This window comes from Salvelinus sp. IW2-2015, linkage group LG8, assembly GCF_002910315.2.
Source record: "Salvelinus sp. IW2-2015 linkage group LG8, ASM291031v2, whole genome shotgun sequence".
NCBI lineage: Eukaryota > Metazoa > Chordata > Actinopteri > Salmoniformes > Salmonidae > Salvelinus > Salvelinus sp. IW2-2015.
In genome coordinates this window covers 29,382,911-29,407,086 of record NC_036848.1, presented here as the reverse complement: position 1 = coordinate 29,407,086, position 24,176 = coordinate 29,382,911, and the positions used below count along the sequence as shown (strand labels likewise).

General features: G+C 43.4%; 1 protein-coding gene across 5 annotated transcripts in view; it reads left to right on the top strand.

Annotated features, from left to right (window-relative positions):
* The window catches only part of LOC111967701 (vesicle transport through interaction with t-SNAREs homolog 1A-like), a 167,499-nt gene extending 163,109 nt beyond the window's left edge, over positions 1-4,390 (top strand). For all 5 annotated transcript variants that reach the window (XM_023992980.3, XM_070444867.1, XM_023992978.3 and 2 more), the window contains one exon: positions 2,749-4,390. Coding sequence is in view for 3 of the 5 variants with exons in the window: in XM_070444867.1 (XP_070300968.1) it covers positions 2,749-2,842 (94 nt within the window). In the remaining 2 variants the exon portion in view is untranslated. The remainder of the gene's footprint in view (positions 1-2,748) is intronic.
* Positions 4,391-24,176: the final 19,786 nt, after the last annotated feature.

The following is a 24,176-nucleotide window of genomic DNA, read 5'->3' as shown; positions in this document are numbered from 1 at the left end:
AATGTTTCCCCCGCTTTTCCCCCCAATCGGCTCTGCATTATGCAAATGCTGCAGTGCCAGGACCCTATCAGGAGAGGCCAGGGCCACGGAGACGAGGCCCATTTATTCAAATCAATCTCTGATAAACATTGCGAATGGGTATACTCAGAGCGTCAGGGGGGTGTTATGTCATAGCTTACTTCACTCTCATTGCAAACGTCTTTTCTCGCCCTTGCATGCGTAGCCTGCGCGCGCCCACAAACGCAACCAGTGACGTGTGTACTGTACAAACATGTTTGCGCACTTTTGCTCATAGGCTGGCGCTCGTAAATCACTCATGGCACACGCTCCGACAACTTAACTCTATACAGACACAGGACGCGTACAGGCAAAGGCTCACGCCGGCAAGTGTGCATGTAGAGACAAGTGTTGTGTTGGTGTGTAGGCTGGGGCTCTCAGGGCTGCCGAGCTGTTTCCAGGCTGATGGCTCGGGACCCTGGAGACTTTCTCTATGTCAGGCTGGGACTGGAGCTCGGGTAGCATATGTTCAGGCTGTGGGTAGGGATTGGAGATAGGAGTCATGACTGAGGGGATTGTGAGAGTAGGACAGGGGGGAGGGGCTCATTCTGGAGGCTGGGATGGAGTATAGACAGCAAGGACTGAGACATGGGGAGGAGTTTAGAAGGGTGGGGCTGGAAGGTGGACAGGGGGCGAAGGAAGGGACAGGGGCCGAAGGGAAGTGGACAGGGGCCGAAGGGAAGTGGACAGGGGGCCGAAGGGAAGTGGACAGGGGGCCGAAGGGAAGTGGACAGGGGGCCGAAGGGAAGTGGACAGGGGCCGAAGGGAGTGGACAGGGGCCCGAAGGGAAGTGGACAGGGGCCCGAAGGAAGTGGACAGGGGCCCAGGAAGGGACAGGAAGGGAAGTGGACAGGGGCCCGAAGGGAAGTGGACAGGGCCCGAAGGGAAGTGGACAGGGGCCCGAAGGGGAGTGGACAGGGGCCGAAGGGAGTGGACAGGGCCAAAGGGGTGGACAGGGGTGACAGGGGCCAAAGGGGAGTGGACAGGGCCAAAGGGGAGTGGACAGGCCAAAGGGGAGTGGACAGGGGCAAAGGGGATTGGACAGGGGCCAAAGGGGAGTGGACAGGGGCCAAAGGGGAGTGGACAGGGGCAAAGGGCGTGAAAGGGGCCAAAGGGAGTGGACAGGGCAGGGGGACAGGCAAAGGGGAGTGGACAGGGGCAAACGGGACGGGACCAGGGGGGGGCCCAAGGGGAGTGGACAAGAGGGGCAAAGGGGAGTGGACAAGAGGGGCAAAGGGGAATGGACAAGAGGGGCAAAGGGAATGTACAAGAGGGGCAAAGGGAATGTACAAGAGGGGGCAAAGGGAAGTGGACACGGGGGCAAAGGGATTGTACAAGAGGCAAAGGGAGTGACCGGGGGAAAGGGAAGTGGACCGGGGGCAAAGGGGAATGAGTACAAGAGGGAGGCCATAGAAGAAGGTGTAAGAAGCTGAAAACTCAGGCTTGGGATAAGTTGGTCTGACTTTAGAAAGATCATTCCAGACACAGGCTAGAGGCAAGAGCAGGTCTACGGCTGGAGTTAAGAGCACACTGCCACTATCCTCAGGCCAGGATAAGATGCTGGGAAGGGGTAGGTAGGGGGTGAGTGAGCAGCCTGATTGAGCTCCACAGCCCCAGTGATGAATGCTGGAGCATGGGCCATTCATCTCCTGCTAGAGAAGTGGGACACTGGCCCACCCTCCCCCTCACATTCCCTTTCCACTCCCCCTCCCCCATGTCAGCAATGTGATAATTCTGTCATTTGTCAGGAGTGACGGAGGGTGGGAATTGTGTGGGAGAGGCACTGGAGAGACTACTTCTGGACTAGCGGACACACACACACAGAGATAGATTCACTGAACACACACACAAACACACACACACACACACAAACTTACAACACATTCATTTTGTCTCATTCTCCTCACTACCTCTCTTTGGTATAATTTTTTTTTCAAAGTAAGTTTTTTGTCATGTCTACTTAGGCAACAGTGGGAAATCTGAAATGTGCAAAAAGAGCGAGGCGTTTTATGGCACATTCCATCAGTAATTCACTGATTTTATTACCTCCAGGAAAACTTGTGTGCCACATTTTCCACTTTATTATGAAAAAATGTTTTTAAAGCTGTCTGCAGTTTTTGTATGCGTGATTGGATGTGTGTTTTACGAGTCTGTGTTGGGAGATGCTTGGAAACAAAGAATTGTGTGTGCGCGCGTATTTGTGCTTGTGTGTGTGTGTGTGTGTGTGTGTGTTGGTGTGTGTGTGTGAGTGTGTGTGTGTGTGTGTGGTGTGTGTGTGTGTGTGTTGGTGGTGTTGTGTGTGGTGTGTGTGTGTGTGTGTGTTTGTCGGCTTTTGATAGAAGTCTTGACAGTAGGAACACTGTGAACAGTAAATACCCTTATATGAGGCACTCATGGTACCCATTAAACATGATAACCTCGGAGTTAAGGGCCGGTCATTTTGTTACACATAAACGCATAAAAGTTTGGGAGTGTTTCAAATGTCTCTGTGGATTCAGACAGACTACTGTAACCCCTGGCTAACCCTGTCTTTGCCTATTTTTCCTTCTCTCTCTACATCTCTCTCTCTCTCTCTCTCTACCTATCGTTCTCTCTCTCTACCTCTCTCTCTCTACCTATCGTTCTCTCTCTCTACCTCTACCTTTCTCTCTCTACCTCTCACTCTCTCTTTCTTTCTCTCTCTCTCTGCAGAATCATCCAGAACCGAGTCCTGGTCTTCGTCCTTGGCGCCACCATCCTCCTTACCATCATTCTGGCCATCTATTTCAATGTGCGAGGGCACTGATCTCCCCCAATGCTCTCACACACACACACGCACTCCGTCACACACACACACACACACACACACACACACACACACACACACGCATGATTAATAGCGACAAAAGTGTTTGCTCTGGAGTAATTAGAACAAATGGTGCCCATGAATCACTCTTTCTGGGCCCTGACAGGGGTCTCTCTCTCACTCGCTTTCTCTCTGAGACAGCCCCCTCTGTTTCTTTTATTGCTATTGATAATATTCACGGTGTCGTCGTCACTGTACTGCGTTTAGCATTGGAGATCTATCTTTTCCCTGGGTAGAGAGGGCCTGTAAGGGGATTCAAATAGTCTAGACGGGTTCAAATATGTACAACTTCCTACTGTTGTTCATTCGCCACTTCCATGGTCTGACCTAAGGTGTTTGCGGGTCCCATTTCTATGTGTGTGTGTGTGTGTGTGTGTGTGTGTGTGCGTGCGCGTGCGCGTGCGCGTGCGCGTGAGTGCTTGTATATCTGTACGTGGAGCTTTTCTCTCCCTCTGTCAGACCAACTTTCAACACGTCTAGTCTATTAGGCGCTCGACTCAACTCTTTGTGTGCAAGATTAACATGGGGGCCTACTATATGAATGTACCCAGCCTACTGGCATGTAGCTCCTAGCTATCCTCTTTATGAACTGAACATACAGCACAGCACAAAGGACAGTGCCTTCAAATAAGAGGTGGTATTCAGTCACCTTTTTTTTCAGCACGGTTGGGCCCGAATATGAGATATACATTTGTAAATGGAAGATATATATAACCCATAGAAAATGCATGAACAAGTTTGCGTTTGTTTTAGCTCAAGGAAGGAGACCCAGGATTTGCTGGGAAATCCCCCTTTTATACACCCTCCTCACATTACTGACTCCTATCACTGTTATCTGACTGTAAGGGGTCTTAATCGTGTCCAGACTCCATTTTGTTTTTACACACAAGACATTAATAGAGACTTGATAATAGTAGGCAACATACTGTACTAACAGGTGTACATACTGTACGTAGAAAAAAATCATTTTGGGGGGGGGGGGGGTTCAACAGCAATTCTGTTTATTTATTTATAAACGTTGTTTTAGAATTGATGATTGATTTTTGGGATTAGCGTTAAAGATTATGTGATACTAAGTGTATATTTTATGAAGTCTATTATAGACTTTGGCCGGCGAATCACATGACATGTATAGTCCAGGACCAATTGAAACATGGATTGCTTTGATTGTGTGTGAATTCAGACTTAAGTCATTATTAATATGAGTGAAATTGCTCTGTTGTCCTGTAATTTATTGTATTTCTTCTTCTTTTGTTTTGTCAAGTTGTAATGAAGACAATAATAATGCAGTACTTTTACATAAGAGCCTTTTACCCGATGTCTTCAAGCTGACAATGATGTTCCATGCTCTTTTTACCAACTCACAATACTGTGTGTGTGTGTTTTAGTCCTTGTTTTGTAGTTAAAAGCCATTCTACTCTCTGTGGACAGGTTAATATTGTTGTATTTTATGTGTGTAAATAGAGGCAAGGCAAATGTTGGACTGTTGAGGGGGATTCCAGTGTCCAGTCCTGAGGGCTGAATTATGTATGTATGTGTCACACACATTACACTCACACAGAAACATACTCTCTCTAAAACCTACACCGGTACCCCCACGTCCACCTCCTTCGAACACACAGACAGACTCACAGACAGACAGAAGACCGGTGGTCTCTGCCTGGCTCAGACCAGACAGCCAACCTGCCTCCGTGTGGCAGAACGCGCTCGCGCACGAGAGAGAGGCCATTTGCTATTCCGTTTCAGGGCGAGCAGATTGTCTTATTTTGGAAGCGGGCTTGGTGGGGGGGGGGGGGGCTTTCTCCGCCACCCACTTCCAGCCGCCCGGCGGCTTCAAAGGTTCATATTAATGGGCAACAAAATAGTTTGTCTCTGTCCGTCCCATGTGGGGCCAGCCCGTGGAGAGTTATCATTAAGTTGAGGAATAACGAACAAAGAGGAGAAGAAGCAGAAGTGGAAATAAGGAGGTTGAGGGAGGAGAAATCCCTGCCAGTTTGACAAACCTCATCGGATAAGCACCTGTGCAATTGGTTTTCCCATCAAAAGGAGAAACTGGTGTGTGTGGAGGTCTGTGTGAGAGTCTATACATGGAGGTTGGTGTGCATGAGCAAAAGAACGTGATATTGTGTGTATGTGTCTGCTGTTCACCTATGTGTGTGCCTGCGAGCGCTCGTCCTCTCTCCCCTGTCCCTCCCTCCCTCGCGTCTCCCCCCTCACCCCACCACTCCTCCCTCTGTCTCTTCCTCCGTCTCTCTCCCAGCCTGTCAGGACGAGCTGAGTTGTGGAGCTGCTGCAGCCTCCCTTCCAACGTGCAAGCGTGGCTGCGGCAGGCAGCGAGCGCGGCTCTATTTGAAGTTGTAGCGGTGTCAAAAAGTCAGGGCTGACTGACAGCCATCAGTCCCACAGGGCCTCATTAAAAACAGACCCACTTGACAAGGAAATAATTGAGCGCCGGCGACAACTCTGCCTGGGCTCCGTTTAGATGTTTTTATTTTCTTTCATTATTATTTCTGGCTATTATGTTCATTAAGAAATTGCATTAAACAACTTTAGATATGGGGGGGTTGACAATTTATTTAGGGGGGGGGGGATTTAAACAGGAAGCCTGTCGTGATTCAATGGCTTGGCAGACGCCTGGTATTGTCTGCCAGCTTTCTCCTTCTCTCATTCTTTCTCTCATTCTCTCCGTTTTCTCTGCCCATCCTAGTCTTTCCTTTTTTCCCCATCCCTCTAATACAGTATCTCTACATGCCTCCCTGCTTCTCTCTCCTCATCTCCCACGTCTCTCTATCCATCCCTCTCTCTTTCCTTCCTTCCCTCTCCTTCCCTCCCTCTTTCCCTCAGAGCAGCGGGTGCCTTTGGAATATGAAATAGATTATTCATTACCCCCTTCTCCTCTTTGTGACTGCTTTTGGTTTTCGACGAGCGTCTCGCCATGGAGAGGAGGATGAAAACTTGTCAAAAAATAGGTTATATCTTATTCCAAGGGGCAACAATAGCAGCAGGTACAGACACCTTTTAATATTTCATTAAGCCCAGTGTTAACCCTCCTTAAGTGACTGGAGGTGTGGGAGCTCCATACAGACAGGGAGAGGGGGTGGGGGAGGGGTGAGTGATTAGTCATTTGATGTCTAAAGCGTTTTCAAAGCTTCTACGCCTCTGATTCGCTAGACAGGCTAGTCTTTGGGTGTCCTTGGCCATGGTTATATGAACATTGTCTGAGTGGCTGGTGAGTCGTCATGTCCTTGTTTTGGAGCTCTATGTTCTTGGCCATGTGCATCGTTGATTGTAGCACAATACCATATAGGCGTATGTGCCTACCGAGGACCCTCTCGACCACAATGCAGGTGAAGCTTACAACTCCTGGTGTTTGATGCGCAAACCAGGGCTATTCTTCTGACGATTTGTAAGATGTGCTTCTAAAACCGGTGAAAGGGGGCAAATTGTTCCTCAGGCAAGCCAACCTCTCCGCGGCGTTTCCCTTCCAGTACAAAATCCTGCCGTTTGTCAGCCGTTTAGGGCGGACAGGGATTGTGACAAGGAGCGTTTGAGCCGTTCTTCCTCTGAAGGGTGGGCCTTAAACGGGATAAACAGCTCCAACAGTGGGATCGCGATGGGAGGCAGACGGGTTTATCTCCCAGAGAGTTCCTGTGAGTCTCAGTGTCCCGCTACAAGGGACGCCTGCCCACCCGCAGACCACGGAGCAGAAATCCACAATGACACCGTTTGACAACACAAATGAATCTGCCTCTGTTTCGACTGTCCACACACATCCATAGACACATTACACACACACACACACACAGCCATCTCCACTATCACACGTGCTGGACTAACCCCCCCCTCCCATCATCCCCCTTTTATTGTTAGGCAGTGGAGGGAGAGATATGTCCCCCCTTTGTACATGCCACCAGTCCAAGTAGAATGGCTTTCTTTACCACCATGAACGCTGTTGTTCATTTTCATGGTGTTTTATGCTCACAAGGACATGACAATGACCCTATTCTTTGTGGAAATCACTGGCCTCCCCGTGCGTGCGTGCGCCAGTCCGTATGTACACGTGTTCATTGATTCAGTGAAGAGATGTAGCCGGAATGGTCAAGAAGTCCTGTTGAGTGCAGTTGCCGGCATGTGTGTGCATTGTGTGCACGTGTCTGTCTGTCCAAAATGTCCACCCATAGCGTAAGTCTTGATGATCAGGTCCATTTTAACCCTTCATCCGTAGCGGAACTGTGTGCACAATGCTGCTTTTCATCCTTTTTTGGGGCTGTTTAGTTTTTCCCGAGACATTTTCTGATTTCTGTAGATGTGAAGAATGCTATCGTCGTCATTAAAGCGGTATTGTATTGGGGACAACAAAGATGCCCTGTCTGTCTTAAGTTCCTGTCTTCTTCCCTCCGTCATCCTCTCTTTCTGTCGTTCAACCTGACACTTCGGCAAGGAGATAAGACGGAGCCTGCAAGTTTACATTTCACCCACCGCTGAAACCACAGTCAAATCCCATGTCTGTATTACCGTCCATTTGGCTGTTATGTGAGGCAGAGGCACACCTCGACTTGCACAGAGAAAGTCCCAACACAGATGGACTAGTCATACAATATGAACATTGAAACTCACAGACCAGGTCAGACTGAAGCAGACTAAACTACTGCACGTTCTCCTCCTCTCCCTCTCCCTCGTTCTCTTTCTCTCTCATCACTTTCCCTGTAGTATACTGGCATATCCTTTGAGCTAAAATTAACGCTTTACCACTACAAAGGAATACAGTTGTAACCAGCGCTTCCATTTGCATGATAATGGAGACTTAATATAATGGGCCCAGTAGACACAGTATTAGGTCTCTTAAATATTTGCTTACTTTTAGCCTCTCATTTCGTTAAGCAATGCTTATAATTTAATTATGGTCCTAATAGCTATTATATGAATATATAATGTAGTGCAGTAAATGTGTAAGATACTTTTGCAACATATTTAAATGTAGTAATTTGTTATGGTCCATTGATTTAAATATATGTTCAGTGGTAAAGTGAATTTCATTTCCCAGAAGCATGTTGACAAATTGAAATCAGTGGTCAGTGAGAACATTGTGTGTTCACTTTTCAGAGACTAATATTCTTCTGGTCAGCCCTGAGACAGAGTGTAATGTAGAGATGGGTTGAGCTAGAGAGGGACTGACAGAGAGGTAAAAATAAAGAGATGGATGGATGGATCAGACTAGGTTGCTGGAAGCCTGGAAGGCAGGCCCTGACTGTTGAGCTAGTTCCATGCTGTACAGTACTTTACTTTGCATATGGTGTCTTACCAGACAAGATTCTAAATTTCCAACTGGGAGGCATCAGTGGAGAAATCACTGTCTTCAAACAACGGCCTGCCATTCATGTTCCCCGTAGCCGGAGATCTGAGCAAACGGTGATAACCCACGACATCTTTCTGGAAAACGGGGAGTCGATCAGCTTTGATGGAGCACATCCTCTATGACAGGCTACTGAAGAGCTCGCTAATGAACTGGGGGGGGCATCGCTTAGCATGGCAGCATGGCGAAAGAAGGGATGGGGGGGGGGATTAGGGATGCGGGGATGGCGATGGGGGTCGAATTGAAGCAGTGAGGCATTTCATATGCATGATTGTCCAAACATAAACATAAGCTCATAAATATACTATGGATGGATGGAGATGAGGAAGATACGATGGTGGGATGAGAGAAAGGTATTGTCTGAATGTTACGCGCAACCCTAGAAAAGGGCAATCGAACCCTCCTCTCCCTGTCCTCTATCCCCCTCCATGCTACCTCCGCCTTAGATGGAGGGTGGTGATTAAATATTCATGTTGTGTCCAATCAGAGAGCTCGTCTGACGGTCTTTCTACACAGGGCAGGAAGTGGAATTGGATTCTAGCGAGCGGGGACCCTGCAGGTTGGCATGAGGGGTCAATTGAATGGGGAGTTCAGCAGTACCACAATCTATTTGATGTCCTCTTGTGTCCCCAACCACCCTTCCCTCATTCATACAATAGGATACATCTAACACAGTAAGGAATACCAGCCTGCTTGCTTTTATATGGATATCATGCTCGTTTATCAGTGTTGTAGAATGCAGAACAATATTTGGTTTCAAACTGTGGGCATTTTTCAGTTACTAACTCAAACAGACATCATTCAACGCACTTTCACTGAACACATAGACCCACACGTTCTGTCTGTCAGTCGCTCGCACGCACGCCCACACAGAAACACACATGCTTTTATTAAACACACAGAAACACAGGCACATACATACACACCTTTAGTGAGTTGTACGGCGAAGGCAACAAAATGCACAACTTTTGTTCATCTCAAGGATTTTCGGACTGCCCAGATGAACAGAGAGCTCGTATTGATTTTTCGCCTTGCCATGCAGTGACTGTGATTACCCATTTTCTCATTCATTTTTAAAGACAACTCGTGTGATTCTTCCCCTTTTCTCTCTTTTCTCATCTCTCTATCACTCCTATTTTCTAAAGAGTGATTGTACACTCCCCTTCCATGGCAGAATCCCTCCTTGACCCTGAGAATTAAATTATTCTATAGATCACAGCTGTTGAATATTAGGCCTTACAAAAGCGGTTAAATAAAATATGTTCAAATTGTCCAATCCCAGAGGCTACGGCAGAAATTCTAATCAGGTGAGAGAAAGGGAAAGGAGTCAGTGGGGATTATGAATAAAGGGTATCTTTGGAATCTTACTGGCCGAGTCTGAGGAAGAGAAAGAAAAAGAGAGGACCAAACCTTAATCTCACTCATCAACAATACACTGGAAGGTTCTAGATAACAGCGGGTGGTGGTGGGTTAAAGCTTTTTTTCCAAAGAATAAGGATATTGAGGGTTTTTCGAAAGAATAATGATATTGAGTGCCTTCAGAAAGTATTGACACCCCTTGACTTTTTTTCACATTTTGTTGTTACAAAGTGGGATTATAATGGATTGAATTGTAAAAAAATATATAAAAAAAAACACAAGATACTCTAATGTCAAATAAAAATTTCAACTTGATTAAATAAGTATCCGACCCCCGAAGTCAATACATGCTAGAATCACATTTTGGCTAGCTAACTAGCAAGCAAGCACATTGTATCGCTAAATAGTAAGCTAGCTAGTTAGCTAGCACATGGTGTCACCCCAGCCTCCCGCCTGCTGTGCTAGCAGCCTGTCTGAAACTGTCTGACGCAGTTCTGTTAACGACGGTGAGGGCAGGTGTTCGGCAGGCAGGAGCAAAGAACACTGTCTACTGGTGTCACTGACGCTAGCTAGCAACCACATTCAAAAATCTCACACAAGCATGAAGATGTTGTGTTCGGGGGGGGGCGTTCATGCAGGAACAAATGGGATGCTCGAGGGGGTGGGTGTTCATGAAGGAACAGGAATGCCCACAATATTGGTATTTCTAGGTAACTCTAAGAGCTTTGCACACCTGGATTGTACAATATTTGCATTATTCTTTTAAAAAATTCTTTAAGCTCTATCAAGTTGGTTGTTGATCATTGCTCGACAGCCATTTTCAAGTCTTGCTGTAGATTTTCAAGTCGATTTCACTCAAACTGTAACTAGGCCATTCAGGAACATTTCAATGCTGTCTTGTTAATCAACAATAAATTGTATTTATGATATATGACAATATTTTAGGTTAACAATAATTCTATTACACAATTTCTGATATATCACATGCCTTTGTTTTATTTTCCTCCATAAGTAAAATCAGGATTATGGCTCTACTGCTATTCATTCCAATTAGACTGGTTTGGATTTCTCCCTGACCAATATGGCTGCCATTTTCATCCCATTCTGGAACGTCAAGGGTTTATGACATAGCCCTCTTGTCACACCCTGGCCTTAGTTATCTTTGTTTTCATTATTGTTTTAGTTAGGTCAGGGTGTGACATGGGGAATGTATGTGTTTTGGTTTGTCTAGGGGTTTGTACGTTTAATGGGTCAGTGTCTTGTCTAGGTGTTTGTATGTCTATGGCTGCCTAGATTGGTTCTCAATTAGAGGCAGCTGTGGTTTATTGTCTCTGATTGAGAGCCATATTTAAGGCAGCCATAGGCATTTGGGTTTTGTGGGTTTTGTGGGTAATTGTCTATGTTCTATGTTGCATGTGTGCACTTAGTCTTTCATAGCTTCACGTTTGTTGTTTTGTTCGTTTATTAAGTATTTGTTTGTCTTCATTAAAAGAAGATGTATTTTTCACACGCTGCGCCTTGGTCCTCTCTCTCACCGCAAGACGATCGTGACACCTCTAGTAATTTAATAGGATCTCTATGGTAGCCCCTCTCCCCAGATAGGATATGAACACTTCATAAGCCATGACAAAAAATATTAGAATTACAGGAAATGAGCTGTAAAACTGCCAAATGTTCTCTGTCTCATGGCAAAATGTGTAGAATAGCAGTAAATTAGCTTTAAAAATGCTAAATTCTCTCAGCCTCATTGCAGAATGTGTAGGATAGTATGAAATTAGCTGTAAAAATGCACATTTTCTTCTCTGCCCCATGGCAAAATGTGTAGATTTGCAGGAAATTAGCATTAGAACAGCAACTTTTTTCCCAGACTCATGGCAAAATGTGGAGAATTGTAGGAAGTTAGTGAGTTTTTTTTATGGTTATTGCACAGATGTGAATGCTGAGCCCATACAACCAACATGTAGAACTGTAGTTGAGCTTGACCTTATGGACTTTCCATATAGGCTTTCCCAGATCTTGTGGGAGGGCCCCGCAAAGTTCCACTGGCACACATACACACACATATATTATCACAAACTTATTACCCATGATTATGCTGCCAATATGATGGTCCCTTTTAGCTAAAGGTCTTCAACGGGCCAACGCTGTCTTAACCTGCCATGTCAACCAAACACACAGCCAAATAATTGTGTCTCCAGGTATAAAAAAATGCACTCATTAATGGTAAACAAGACAAACCTTCTGGCCGCTGGATGCCTTCACTTGACCAGTTGATGTGGGTGTCAGGATATATTAATTATGCCATATTTCAACATGGAAGTTAGAACCATGGCTGGCCAAGAAAACCTCTCAGAGGGCGATTCTGCATTGTTTTATATACAGTGCCAGTCGAAAGTGTGGACACACCTACTCATTCAAGGGTTTTTCTTTATTTTTACTTTTTTCTACATTGTAGAATAATAGTGAAGACATCAACACTATGAAATAACACATATGGGAATCATGTAGTAACCAAAAAAAGTGTTAAGCAAATTAAAATTTATTTTAGATTCTTCAAAGTAGCCACCCTTTGACAGCTTTGCACACTCTTGGCATTCTCTCAACCAGCTTCATGAGGAATGCTTTTCCAACAGTCTTGAAGGAGTTCCCACATATGCTGAGCACTTGTTGGTTGCTTTTACTTCACTCTGCGGTCCAACTTATCCCAAACCATCGCAATTGTGTTGAGGTCGGGTGATTGTGGAGGCCAGATCATCTGATGCAGCACTCCATCACTCTCCTTCTTGGTCAAACAGCCCTTACACAGCCTGGAGGTGTGTTGGGTCATTGTCCTGTTGAAAAACAAATGATAGTCCCACTAAGCGCAAACCAGATGGGATGGCGTATCGCTGCAGAATCCTGTAGTAGCCATGCTGGTTTAGTGTGCCTTGAATTCTAAATAAATCACAGACAGTGTCACCAGCAAACCACCATCACACCACTTCCTCCATGCTTCACGGTGGGAACCACAAATGCGGAGATCATTCGTTCACCTACTCTGCATCTCGCAAAGATACGGCGGTTGGAACCAAAAATCTCACATTTGGACTCATCAAACCGAAGGACAGATGTCCACCGGTCTATGTGGAAACATAATAATGTTATTATTAAACATAATAATGTTTCTTGGCCCAAGCAAGTCTCTTCTTATTATTGGTGTCCTTTAGTAGTGGTTTCTTTGCAGCAAGTCGACCATGAAGGCCTGATTCACGCAGTCTCCTCTGAACAGTTGTTGTTGAGATGTGTCTGTTACTTGAACTCTGTGAAGCATTTATTTGGGATGCAATCTGAGGTGCAGTTAGCTCTAATGAATTTATCCTCTGCAGCAGAGGTAACTCTGGGTCTTCCTTTCCTGTAGCGATCCTCATGCGAGACAGTTTCATCATAGGCTTGATGGTTTTTGCAACTGCACTTGAAGAAACTTTCAAAGTTCCTGAAATTTTCCGGCTTGACCGACCATGTCTTAAAGTAATGATGGACTGTCGTTTCTCTTTGCTTATTTGAGCTGTTCTTTCCATAATATGGACTTGGTCTTTTACCAAATAGGGCTATCTTCTGTATACCCCCCTATCTTGTCACAACCCAAATGGTTGGCTCAAACGCATTAAGAAGGAATGAAATTCCACAAATTAACTTTTAACAAGGCACACCTGTTAAAAAAATGCACTCCAGGTGACTACCTCATGAAGCCGTTTGAGAGAATGCCAAGAGTGTGCAAAGCTGTCATCAATGCAAAGGGTGGCTACTTTGAAGAATCTCAAATATAAATTATGTTTTGATTTGTTTAACACTTTTTTGGTTACTACATGATTCCATATGTGTTATTCATATTTGTGATGTCTTCACTATTATTCTACAATGTCGAAAAAAGTACAAATAAAGAAAAACCCTTGAGTGAGTAGGTGTGTCCAAACTTTTGACTGGTACTGTACATGTGTTTACATTTCATTGAAAACACATACTTTACTCCCCCAAACAAAGATATTTGGGGGAGTTTTACTGGCTTTGCTAGGTCTCCGGAATTGTCCAGAAGTTGTCCAGAATTTATTGACCCTAGTGTTCATTCTCAATCAAAAGAAACGTTGAGCCCCTCACAGGGAAAAAGAGAAATAAAATAAAAAGTTATTAGTTGAGCATATTGCACCGGTGCGAAGGCTGAGCCCATTCAACCAACATGTAGTTGTAGCTTGGCTTTATGGACTGTCCATAGAGGGTGATTGACCGGAGCTCTATCCCTCGGTGTGTTCAGAAGACTACGAGACGCTCAATTACACTCTGGGATTAAAACGCTGAATTCACAGACTGACTGCCTCTGAGAAATACCAGTGACCTTTAGCCAACCGCCAAACTCCAAACAACAGCATCAACTAGAGATTTGCCATCGACAGCAAAACACTTCAGTAAGTCGAACACAGGTTCTCGTTACCAAAAGGGCACGAGATATAGAATTTCACAAAATGACCAAATATTTAGTTGTTTATTTCTGTTTTGGTTGGAAGGAGATTAATCCATTCATGCCATGTGTCCATCAGATTCTCATGAGCCATTACTACACATTAGAATAATAATAATTGTGTGTATATAGCAGCTTATGAATCATTAATCCCCATGGTTTCCATCTGGGGGTTTCTGTCGGGGGGGGTGGGGGGGTGCTTGGGCCCCAGCGGACAAGCCAGCACGATGAAAGAGGAAGAGATATATGGATAGTGAGAGAAAGAAACAGGGATACAGCCTACAGTGATGCATTACATTGTGAAACAGTCCAAGTATCCTCTATAGCACTCACCTCTGAATATCATGTGCCATATAACTTGTAAAGGATATAGATTTTTTTTTTTTTAATTGAATATCTATTTCATGAATATTTATTCATCGTTTTCTTTTTAACTGGGAATGGAGAACCATTAGCCATGTTTATACCTGGTGCTAACATGCGTCCTTTGTCCTAATCTTATCCACGTTCTGATTGTGTCCACATTTTAAGACAGGTGTAGACGATTGAAAGACGCATTGTGATCTAAAGATACATTGTGATCTAAATGTGATCAGATCTTCCTGCCCACCTCCGGAGCTAGTGTATATGGATCTGGACAGTGAAACCATTCAAATCATCATTATCCCGCCCTCTAAAATCATTGACAACTGGCACCATTGACTTAATGCCATCAATATGAGTATTAAAGTAAATGCATATTATTTTGAAAGAATATCTGTCTAATAATTTGCATACAGGGAGGGACAAGGAAATCTGGTCACAATGCAGACAGTGGACGGATAAAATTCACATTTTAACACCATGTGTAGACACGTCTGAAAATGCGGACACAATCAGAATGTGGACAACATCAAGATACAAGACACAGGATGCATGTTAGAACCAGGTATAAATGAGGCCATTAAAATCTCCACAAGTGCTGAAGTACTTCTTGTGGTTGAAGGTCAAGCGAGAGAATGTTCTTATAGCTCTATGCAACTAGTTTAATGGCGGTGATACACATTTTCTTCAGTAAGAATGAATCAGAAAGTTCACTAAGAGTGAGAAATGCCTCTCCTTAGGCAGTAGGCAACAATAGGTCATGAAGGAAAGAAAAGAGCATTTGTTTAAACAAACTAGTACTCTTACTATTGTACCCTCACCATGAATACAACATTTTAGTTCTAAATGAATTCCCTCTTGAACGGTACTAATAAAAACAATGGAAATGGAAATGCCTGGGGATGCCTAGAGCCTTCAGTGTTTGTGGTTCAACAATTCTGCTATTGCCTTGAGTCCTCGTTCACTTGTTGTATGGTGGTTATGAGTAAATAGCCTATAGTATGCATCCGGCTCTCATTGTGTTTAAATGGGCAATCTGTGGTTGCTACATCCATTTTTTTTACTTTTAAATTCATGATAACATGTATGTACTCATTGATTCTTCATGAATGTAACTTATGAGCTTAGTTCAACTGTCTTACCCCATCAGAACCCAAAATATAAGCTTTTTTTACCCCTTTGTTTCTGAACAAACACTGTATAGTCTCAAAACATGGTTAAAACTATCATTTTGATATCATGGATGGTCAGTGCTTGTATCCATAGCTCCATAGCTCTGTCTATGAATTTAAGCTATACACAAATAGACACAGACATATATTTCAAATAAAAAGTTGAAATGTCTTAGGTCAATAAGTATTCAACCCATTTGTTATGGCAAGCCTAAATAAGTTCAGGAGTAAAAATGTGCTTAACAAGTCACATAATAAATTGCATGGACTCCCACTGTGTGCAATAATAGTGTTTAACATGATTTTTGAATGACTACCTCATCTCTGTACGCCACACATACAATTATCTGAAAGGTCCTTCATTTGAGCAGCAGTGAATTTGAAACACAGATTCAACCACAAAGACCAGGGAGGTTTTCCAAGGCCTCGCAAAGAAGGGCACTTATTGTTAGATGGGTAAAATTCAAAAAGCAGGCATTGGATATCCCTTTAAGCATGGTAAAGTTATATATATTACACTTTGGATGGTGTATCAATACACCTTGTCACTACAAAGATACAGGTGTCCTTCCTAACTCAGTTGCCGGAGAGGAAGAAAATCACTCATGGATTTCATCATGAGGCCAAAGGTGACTTTAACAGAGTGTGTAGCCCTTTCCTGCAATCAAATGAACAAATCACCCTCTAGTGACCTCATGGATGGAATGTTATGAATATAGTTCATAATTAATACCTTCTTTTTTTTATCCGGCGTTTCTTTGTCATATAAAGTCTAATATTGGGATGGAAACTTAAAATGAAATACATTTCAACTCTATATAATAGAAATATTCCAGAACATGTATTCTGTTTGCAACAAGGCACTAAAGTACAACTGCAAAAAATGTGACAAAGCAATTCACTTTTTGTCCTGAACGCAAAGTGTTATGTTTGGGGCAAATCCAATATAACACATTACTGAGTACCACTCTCCATTTTCTTGAATAGTGGTGGCTACATCATGTTATGGGTATGCTTGTAACCATTAAGGACTGGGGAGTTTTTCAGGATAAAAAATAAATGGAATGGAGCGAAGCACAGGCAAAATTCTAGAGGAAAACCTTGTTCAGTCTGCTTTACACCAGACACTTGAAGATTAATTCACCTTTCAGCAGGACAATAACCTAAAACACAAGGCCAAATCTACTCTAGAGTTGCTTACCAAGAAGACAATGATTTTTCCTGAGTGGCCAAGTTCCAGTTTTGACTTAAATCTACTTAAATCTATGGCAATACATGAAAATGGTTGTCTAGCAATGATCAACGACCAATTCGACAGAGCTTGAAGAAAATAATAATGGGTAAATGTTGCACAATCCAAGTGTGGAAATCTCTTACAGACTTACTCAGAAAGACTCACAGCTGTAATCACTGCCCAAGGTGTTTCTACAAAGTATTAACTCAGGGGTGTGAATACTTGTGTAAGTGAGATTTCTGTATTTCATTTTCAATAAATTAGCAAGTCATTCCAAAAACATGTTTTCACTTTGTCATTATGGGGTATTGTGTGTAGATGGTTTAGAAAATATTTAATTCAGGCTGTAACACAAGAAAATGTTGAATAAGTCAATGTGTATGAATACTTTCTGAAGGCACTGTACATTCAAATACAGGAAGGTATTACTAACATGTAATAATATGTATAGAGAACTTAGTGAAACTTATATGAAACTGTTTTTTATAACCAAACCTTGTTCATATCATGAATCATTGCTGCAATATTCATATCGACAGCATGAAATCACGTGTCTTCCACAAAGTAGGGAGCCCTTAGTTACCAAGGTTATCTTTACCAAGGGATGGAAAGATTCTATTTTAAACCAAGTCAGAACAATATGTTCATATTTAGAAATGGGATACAGTATGAGTATATGCACACTCTGACACACATTGATACTCAGACAGATGAGGAAGGGATGAAACCTTCCTGAGTGCATTGCGTCTCATTAAAAAAAAAGGCCCTACTTTATCTGTACTGTAGCAAAACCAGAGAATGCTGGGAAGGCGAGGTCAGCGGATCATCCGTCAAAGAGGCTCCTCGTTGATGGATGGCACTCCGAGCACCACCGTACCCACCGTAGCCCTAACCGGCAAAAAGGCCTTCGCGGCAACTAAATAAATAAATAAACAGGGCACATCAAAGGGATTTTCTAAAAGAAAAACAAAGCCAGCACACGTTCGTTCGCAAACACACACTCACTCACACACACACATGCGGAGAGAGAGAGGGGGAAAAAACTCAAAGAGCTGAAAACGTACACATAGTTTACTCTCCGATGACACCCAGCTTGAAGAAAATACCAGACAAAACAGAGTGGCGAGAATTGTGTGTTTGATTCGATATTCGGTTTGAGAGGCGGCTCAAAGTAAGAAATTGGGCCAAAACAGATGGTTGCCATGTTCTCTTTTTCATGAAACGTACAGTAAAGGTACTTACAATCATCTTCATCCTCAATCCTCACGTCTCATATTGATGAGGTCAGTCACTATTTATCCCAGTAGACAGAAAATATCACAACACAGTAGGCTACTGTAATACTGTAGTTCCCTGTTGGTTTACTAAATCAAAGCCATCTGCTCAAACACAGTCAAACACAACAACACTCGGAATATTGAACTGTTTAATTGCTCTAAACACCTAATAATATGGACAGTTATCAATGCATACCATGGTGTACAATTATACTCACATTCTGTTGAAGTTGCTATTGAAGTTGTTTGAGCCTGAAGCCTCAATGGTTGGTTAAGCGTAAGTCATTATATTGTGTTTTGGGTGAAAATACAGTCTGTCAGATTGTTGCAAATTGGAGGTAACGGTGTTGTTTTTTTCATAGTTGGTTATGGGGTACCATGGAGCCTGTGTTCCAGGTTTGTGCTCTTGGTTTGGTTGGCTTTGAGAAGCTCCGTTGGGGCTGTATGAAATATTGAGAAAGCTGTGGACTTGTTTAACTATACTTGTGGGGACCAGAAGTCCCCACAAGAATAGGAAACGAACAGAAATTTGACGAACTGGGGACATTCTGTTAATCCCCACAAGGTCAAATGATATTTCTATGGGGTTTAGGGTTAGAGTTAAGAGCTAGGGTTAGTTTTAGGGTTAAGGTTAGGTTTTGGGGTTAAGGTTAGGGCAAGGGTAAATAGGATTTTGAATGGGACTGAATTTTGTGTCCCCACAAGGTTAGTTGTACAAGAGTGTGTGTGTGTGTTTTCCTACATTATCAGGACCCCAATGTCCTAAGAATTCACCCAAATGTCCTGAAAAGGTAGGACAACTTTTTTCAGGTCCTGAATTTGCTATTTTAAGCTTAAGGGTTAGGGTTAGGTTTCTGGGTTAGGGTTAGGTTAGGGAAAATAGGATTTTTAAAAGTCAAAAACAAATTACACTCCAAGTTCACGAAACAAAGCTATGTGTGTGCGTTTGCATTATGTCAGGGTGAGGGCAAACTGTTTAGACCCCTGCACGCTCATAAGAGCAGAAGAATGGATGGCCATACCTTCCATCACTGTAAACCTATTGATATGGATCAGCATGCTCTCTACAGAATTACTCTCTCTCTTCCCCTCTCTTCCCCCTTTTCTCTTTCTGTCCTCGACACCCTCTCTCATACACTTACATATTTAGCTCCCATAGATTTAATTGTGCTCATTCCCACCCCCTTAATCTAGACATTTCTTTACGCTTTTCCAACTCTCATATCATATGTAAATCCCTCCCTTTATCTCCTTTCTCACCTCCTCTCTCTGTCTATCCCTCGTTCTTAATCAGCTGACAGTGGCCTGCCTGTAGTCAGTGAGCCTGGCTCAGTTTAGTACAGTTGAAAGAACACATCAGATTTCTACTGCTTTCTCTGAGGGCTGATAATATGGGTTCTCTTACCTGTTAGGAGCTAGTGAGGCGTCCCTCCTCCCTTTAAATGAACTTCAGAGGGGGGAGATTGACAGAAACACAGAGAGAGCCAGCCCGTTTGACTGGCGGCCCTGTCAAAGTGCACCCAGAGGCGCTCCCCTACACTCCGTTCCACTCCCTGCCTCCCTGAGTTGATTTGGTCTTAATGGTACAGTAATGACCAGACCGAAGCAAACAGTCCCCCACCCCCCCACCCCCACAAGCACATACCGTAAAGCGTAAATTAAATGCAGTCTAAATTAATTGTTTACGAGGTTACCATGAATTGTTTGTTTGATTTGTTGCATTGAATAATCCAGTAATGACTCAATAGAATTATGGCAATAATCAGTTTTTATTGCCAGTCAGAAACTGCTAGCCATTGGCTGGTAACAGCTGAGAACTGCTAGCTAACAGGCAAGCACAAAAACAGTCAACAACTTTGGGAGTACAGACCCCCAGAAATCGTCCGATCGCCCTCTATCCTACCAACGGGACATTAAAAACTGTAATAATTTATGTTTCACCGAGTCGTAGCTGAACGACGACATGGATAACACAGCTGGCGGGGTTTTCGGTCCATCGGAAAGATAGAACAGCTGCCTCCGGTAAGAGAAGGGGTGGCGGTCTGTGTCTATTAGTAAATAACAGCTGGTGCATTAAATCTAATATTAAGGAAGTCTTGGGGTTTTGCTCGCCTGAGGTAGAATATCTCATGATAAGCTGTAGACCACACTTTTAAACCAAGAGAGTTTTCAGCTATATTTTTTGTAGCTGTCTATTTACTACCACAAACTGATGCTGGCACTAAGACGGCATTCAACGAGCTGTATAAGGCCAGCAGCAAACAAGAAAATGCTAATCCAGAGGCGGCGCTCCTAGTGGCCAGGGACTTTAATGCAGGAAAACTTACACCCGTTTAAAACAAATCTTGACCACCTTTACTCCACACAGAGACGCGTACAAAACTCTCCCTCACCCTCCATTTGGCAAATCTGACCATAACTCTATCCTCCTGATACCTGCTTACAAGCAAAAACCAAAGCAGGAAGTACCCGTGACTCGCTCAATAAGGAAGTGGTCAGATGAAGGAAAAGGAGGACCGAGTACGCCCCAATTCTCATCGACGGGGCTGTAGTGGAGCAGGTTGAGAGGTTCAAATTCCTTGGTGTCCACATCACCAACAAACTATCATGGTCCAAACACACTAAGACAGTTGTGAAGAGGGCACGACAACACCTATTCCCCCTCAGGAGACTGAAAAGATTTGGTATGGGTTCTCAGATCCTCAAAAACTTCTACAGCTGCACCATCGAGAGCATCCTGACTGGTTACAACTGCTCGGTTTCCGACAGCAAGGCACTACAGAGGGTAGTGCGTACAGCCCAGTACATCACTGGGTGCAAGCTTCCTGCCTTCCAGGACCTCTATACCTGGCGGTGTCAGAGGAAGGCCCTAAAAATTTACAAAGACTCCAGCCACCCTTGTTATAGTCTGTTCTCTCTGCTACCGCACGGCAAGCGGTACCGGAGCGACAAATCTAGATCCAAAAGGCTTCAAAACAGCTTCTACCCCGCAAGCCATAAGACTCCTAAACAGCTAACCAAATGGCTACTCGGACTATTTGCATTGTCCCCACCCCCATTTTTACGCTGCTGCTACTCTCTGTTTATTACCCATGCATAGTCACTTTACCTCTACCTACATGTACATATTATCACAGTTACCTTAACTAACCTTTGCCCCCACCCATTGACTCTGTACCGGTACCCCCTGTATATAGCCTCGTTACTGTTATTTTATTGTTGCTCCTTAATTATATATTTTTACATTTTTCTTATTTATTTAAATTTTTTATGTATTTATTTATTTTAGTAAATACTTTCTTAACACTTATTTTTCTTAACTGCATTGTTGGTTAAGTGCTTGTAAGTAAGCATTTCACTGTAAGGTCTACACCTGTTGTATTCGGCGCATGTGACAAATAACATTTGATTTGATTTGAAAGAAAGGACTGCCAAAAATGCACAGTCAAAGAGGAGAATAGTTATTCTGTCAAGGAAAAGTTTTTTTATCATTTTCTTTATGGATGCATACTAACACAAAATAAATGTGACACAGTATGTAAATGACCTTAGTGCAGGAAATGAAGAAATTGATTAAAATGCTTGCAGTGAATACAATTCACTATGCTAATGTAAAAAAGGTGTGTGCATTAAGAAATAGAAGTCTGTCTCTAATAATTGCCTGTTTTGTTCAGTGATTTAAGCAAATAAACACCCGGGCTATTATTTTAAGTTTTACAGTATGTATAGAGACTATAAGCTTGAAAAACAGAAGTGGGGCTAAACTAAACTGAAATGCATATCACTGTAATCTTTTTTAACGATCTTTCTTTAGTTGTTATTCGTCTCTGTCTGTAAGTGTGGGAGATACAGGAGGGAGATAAGAGTTAGTTGAAGCACTGAGAGTGTGTGGCCCAGGTTCCTTACTGATGCAGCATAGTAATAAAACCTGGGAAGTGTCTCTTCACCACTGAGAGCCCTAATAGCCTGTATGATGACACTTTATCTGTAGTTTGGGCATATAATCACTAAACTAAAGGGTGCGACCTCGGGGGCTCGGGTTCACTGGCTGACATTTGACATCTTTATAATTAACTCGGAAGGTCTAATATCATCCTTCAAATGACGTGCAGCTATATGCCATTTAATATGCTTATAAGCGGCATGTATTATTCAAACATGCAAATGAGACACCGTTAGAAAACAGACTTTTTGACACAGGTTTCTCCGATCACGGGGACTCTGGATATTAGTGCACAGAGTGAGGCGTGGGAGCAACAGCCCTTCTGAAATGTTCGTTCTCTGCAAATGACAATGACAAACTTTCCCCCCCCCCTTCTCCTTCTTTGTCCTTCTCTTACTTTACTTTGGGTGTGTTTAAAATGCAAGAGAGTTCAGAGAATTGAAATAAGGCGCCTCTAACGATCGAAAGTAATTTACAGTTCAGTGACACGCACCTGTCCCCCAAGGGCGTAGGAGACGGGCAGGACAGAGAGGAAGCAGGTAAATGGGGTACTTACCTGAAGGGGTCTTTAAAGATGAAGGCGTAATCGATGGCCGCCGTTTTGCAATCTCCGACCCAACTTTGCTATTTTGTGATTCTTTTGGCGTTCATCTTTACTTTATTTTCACAATGTATCCTCTATAATTTCTTATAACCGACAGAAACTTTTGAACATCAGATCAGCGGTTACTTACCTCAATGCTGGCTTCAACTTCAACACATCTACCCTGGGCCCTTTCTGTAATTCCAACCCAATTTTGGGGATATGCAAGAGGCAGGAGAGGGGGAATCCTGGAGAGATTCAGGTGAACGGAAAACCGGCCACCTCTTCCCTCCATTCGATTGGCCAATCACTTGATAATAAGATGGATGACCTCCAATTGCGGATTTGCTACCAACGAGACTCTCGTTGCTGCAATATCCACTGCTTTTCTGAAACATTGCTTTCGGACAAATACCCCCCATGGCTATCCGACATGCCTCAGATCAGTTTAAGAATATCTGTCTTGAGTTCAACTTGACTCAATTGATAATGAAACCCACTCGGATTAATGCAAGAAACCTAGCAAACTCCTCATTGATTGACCTTATCCTGACTAACCGTACCCATAAGTATTTGGCTCGTGGTGTTTATGCAAATGATACTGTATCAGCGATCACTGCCCAATTGCTTGCATTCGAGATACCAAAATGATAAACTCGGACCCTTGTCCCTGGCGTTTTGTTCATGATCTATATTATTATTCAGAGCTTTTTTCTGCTAGCTGCATACCAGACCCTGTTTTGGCACTGTTTTTTTCTCCTTCCTTTTTTACCTCTGGCTGATAAACATGCCCCTTTCAAGCAGCTCAGAGTCAAAAACCAAACTAATCCATGGTACTCTCCTGTACCTCCCCTTGATAAGAAATCAAGCCTGTGCCAAGACAAACTGTCTCGTTAGCTGATTGGAAGCTATAGGAGGTGCACTGCCTCGTTTAAACAGGCCAAATCAAACTACTTCCTTAGCGCTATGGCAGACTGTTAGTGATCCTCTGTTAGTTTCTGTTAGTTTCTGGAAAACCGTTAATTCACTGAAGCGGGGAAATTCCTCTACTTCCCTGCCTAAGCAAGTAGTTTTAGACTCCTGCATCATTACTGAAAAAGTTCAGATTTGTGATGCTGTTAATCATCATTTTATCCCAGCTAGTTTCTTATTTGAAAGAAATGGTGGTCATGCTGGTCTTGGCAAGTCAGTTCACTGTTCTCCCCACATACAGCCTCCAGTTGCCTCGATGGATGATCAGTCAACCTCACGTGACTTGGGAAATGGTAGTCAGGGTTTTTCTTAATGGTAATTCACAGAAACAGAAGTTCTTGCTGCCTTATTAGCTATTGACACCAAGAACTCATTAGGAGCTGACAATTTGGACCCACCTTTGCTTAAGTATGCAACGCCCCTCATTGCTGGCTCAGTAACACACATTTTTTATTTAACTTTGGTATCACAAAATATTCAAAAAGTGTCAAAAGCAGATTTTGTTCTACCACTCCATAGGGGGGGT